The 2,276-nt window shown below is 36.9% G+C and overlaps 1 protein-coding gene across 1 annotated transcript; it reads right to left on the bottom strand.

Moving 5' to 3' along the window:
• Positions 1-275: 275 nt before the first annotated feature.
• On the bottom strand, positions 276-1,284 carry LOC121251113 (signaling peptide TAXIMIN 1). Its single transcript, XM_041150432.1, has 2 exons — positions 909-1,284; positions 276-567 (listed from the first exon to the last, which is right to left on the bottom strand). Exons 1-2 carry the CDS (start codon positions 1,016-1,018, stop codon positions 444-446), a joined length of 234 nt encoding a protein of 77 aa, XP_041006366.1. The 5' UTR covers positions 1,019-1,284; the 3' UTR covers positions 276-443.
• Positions 1,285-2,276: the final 992 nt, after the last annotated feature.

Genomic DNA, 2,276 nt, shown 5'->3' with positions numbered 1-2,276 from the left:
ACGTTATAGTTGGGGCCTACTCATTGTAAAGCGTACCTGCGATATTAGAATTAGAGAGCCCTTATTTGATTAAGATGTTGACTGGGCAGGATGTAATTACACTGAAATCTGGATGCATCACATAGAAATCGACAATTTTTTTCCCTTGTAGTGGCAGAAAAATTCCAAGGACGACTTAAAAAGTTTTGGTCAAAAGCTTCAGAAAAAGCTTATTTTTTTGGCAGCTGAGTTCATTGTGCCGCATGCCATTGCATCAAAACTTTGCTTGGTAAAAATAAAAGAAAATAATGTATATGTAATTGACTCACAGTTTCAAGAACTCAGAATACGCATCAGCATCCCAACATTTCAAATATAACCAACAATCATCACAGGCCATAAAACAACTACAAGTTAATGAATATCAAACCTAGCACTTCAAACTGTTTTTGAAGAGACTCAAGCTAACAGGGAATCTGAGAAGTAAACCACTCCATTACATGAATCGGAGCCTTGATCAACTCCAAAGCCAGCTCCACTAACACAGTAACGCAGAAACAGCATGGGCAGATGCAGCTCAGCAATAATCTACCCAGAAAATTTTCCAATTAGATCTATGTCAAAACTGTGAAATCAATGGTACCCAGAAATAGATAACTGAATTAAAAATCACAGAAAAGTTAATGAACTTCCAATACCCATAAGTCCAAATTACATGAAATCAAATCATTCGCCCAGAAGATCAAACTGCACGTGCGTAACAAAAAATTCCAAGTTTTTTATACCGATCAGACCAAATTACATGAGATCGAATCATTTTTTAAAAAAAAGTTTATATACAAGTATGACCAAATTGAATGGAGATCAAACTTCATATTATGCCCAAAGATTAAATTCAATGGAAATACTGGAGGGGAAAAGGATTCTACCCGACGATCCAGACGACGATGCCGACTATGGAGATGAGGAGGGAGAGAAAAGCAAAAGGAAGGCCAAGAAGAAAACCCAACGGCCTGCAATCTCCATCTCCGCTACACATTTTGTTTCACTTACCTTTTCTAGATCTTTCACTTCTTCACTTTCCTGCTGCTTCTTGAATCTTCCCCCTTCAGGGTATAAGAGTGACAGAGAGATAGATGCAGAGTCGGTGATGAGCGATGATCTTATCTGTTTTCTTTTTCTTTCTTTCCTTACTCCGACTTGGTGTGATTGCGATTTGCGAGCACTAATTTTATTTTGAGGACAGAAACGACACCTTGTTGCCTGTTGGTTTTTACTTGACGCAATAAAGTGATGGCTTTTGGGAAGAGAAATTGATTCTTGCGAGTTTCAACTTTCATCGTACCGGCACGCAGGTGGAGTTTATTTATTAAATTATATTGATTAATTTATTATTTAATGTTATATTATAAAATAATATAATGATAATAAAAAAAAAATGATGAATGCAAGGTAATTTAATCTACATTCTAATAACAACTCTTCTAGGGACGGTCGGGAGATGCAATCAAGGGGGAGTCGTCTAATATATTATGCCACATCAGTCGGACTTATTATAAAAAAAAAAAAAAAAAAAAAAAAAAAAAAAAAAAAAAAAAGACGAAATAAGAGAGGAACCCAGAGCAGAGGTCGTCTTCTTCATTGTCTTTGTTGATGATTGTCTTCGTTTCCTCGTCGGTAGCAGCAAGATCAACTCCAGGTGCTTGATATCCCCAAAAAGAAGATCTAGGCTGAAACCAGGATATAGAGAAATTTTTTTGAAGAAAATTGTGCAAATTTGGGCAAGCGACGTTGATAAATTTACAAAAGAAGAGATAGTGCGAATCTGGACAGTCTTCAAATCTTCTGCTGAGGAAGAACTAGAAACCAATTTTAGCTATTTTTCTTCCTTAAGATCTCACATTTTTTTTATTTGATGATCTGTTGATTCACTTTCAAAGGACCCGAAAATCACTTCAGGCTTGAGATCGATTTTGTGTCTTAGATCTACTGCTTGGTCAGGTAAGATATGAAGCCAAATCTTTGAGCAAATTGTGCTTTGAAGCAAAACCAGTTTCTTGAAAATAGATTTTGCAGATCCGAAGTGCACCAGTTGAGGAAAGGAGGCCGTGCTTCGAGGATATAAGAGGAGTCTGTTGATGGTTTTAAAAGTGACGTAAAGATGGTGGCGGTGGGAGTAGTGGTGGTGCTGAAATCCCAAGTAAACCATTTAGATTTAATTCTAGTGTGACTAGAGCTAATTGGAAGAGAAAGGGAGAAGGAAATGACGAAATCAAATGGGAGAAACATGTGAGGGA

The sequence above is a fragment of the Juglans microcarpa x Juglans regia genome, chromosome 2D (assembly GCF_004785595.1).
Source record: "Juglans microcarpa x Juglans regia isolate MS1-56 chromosome 2D, Jm3101_v1.0, whole genome shotgun sequence".
NCBI classification, from domain to species: Eukaryota; Viridiplantae; Streptophyta; class Magnoliopsida; order Fagales; family Juglandaceae; genus Juglans; species Juglans microcarpa x Juglans regia.
Note: the sequence above shows the minus strand (reverse complement) of the source record. Positions and strands in the feature narration are given on the sequence as shown.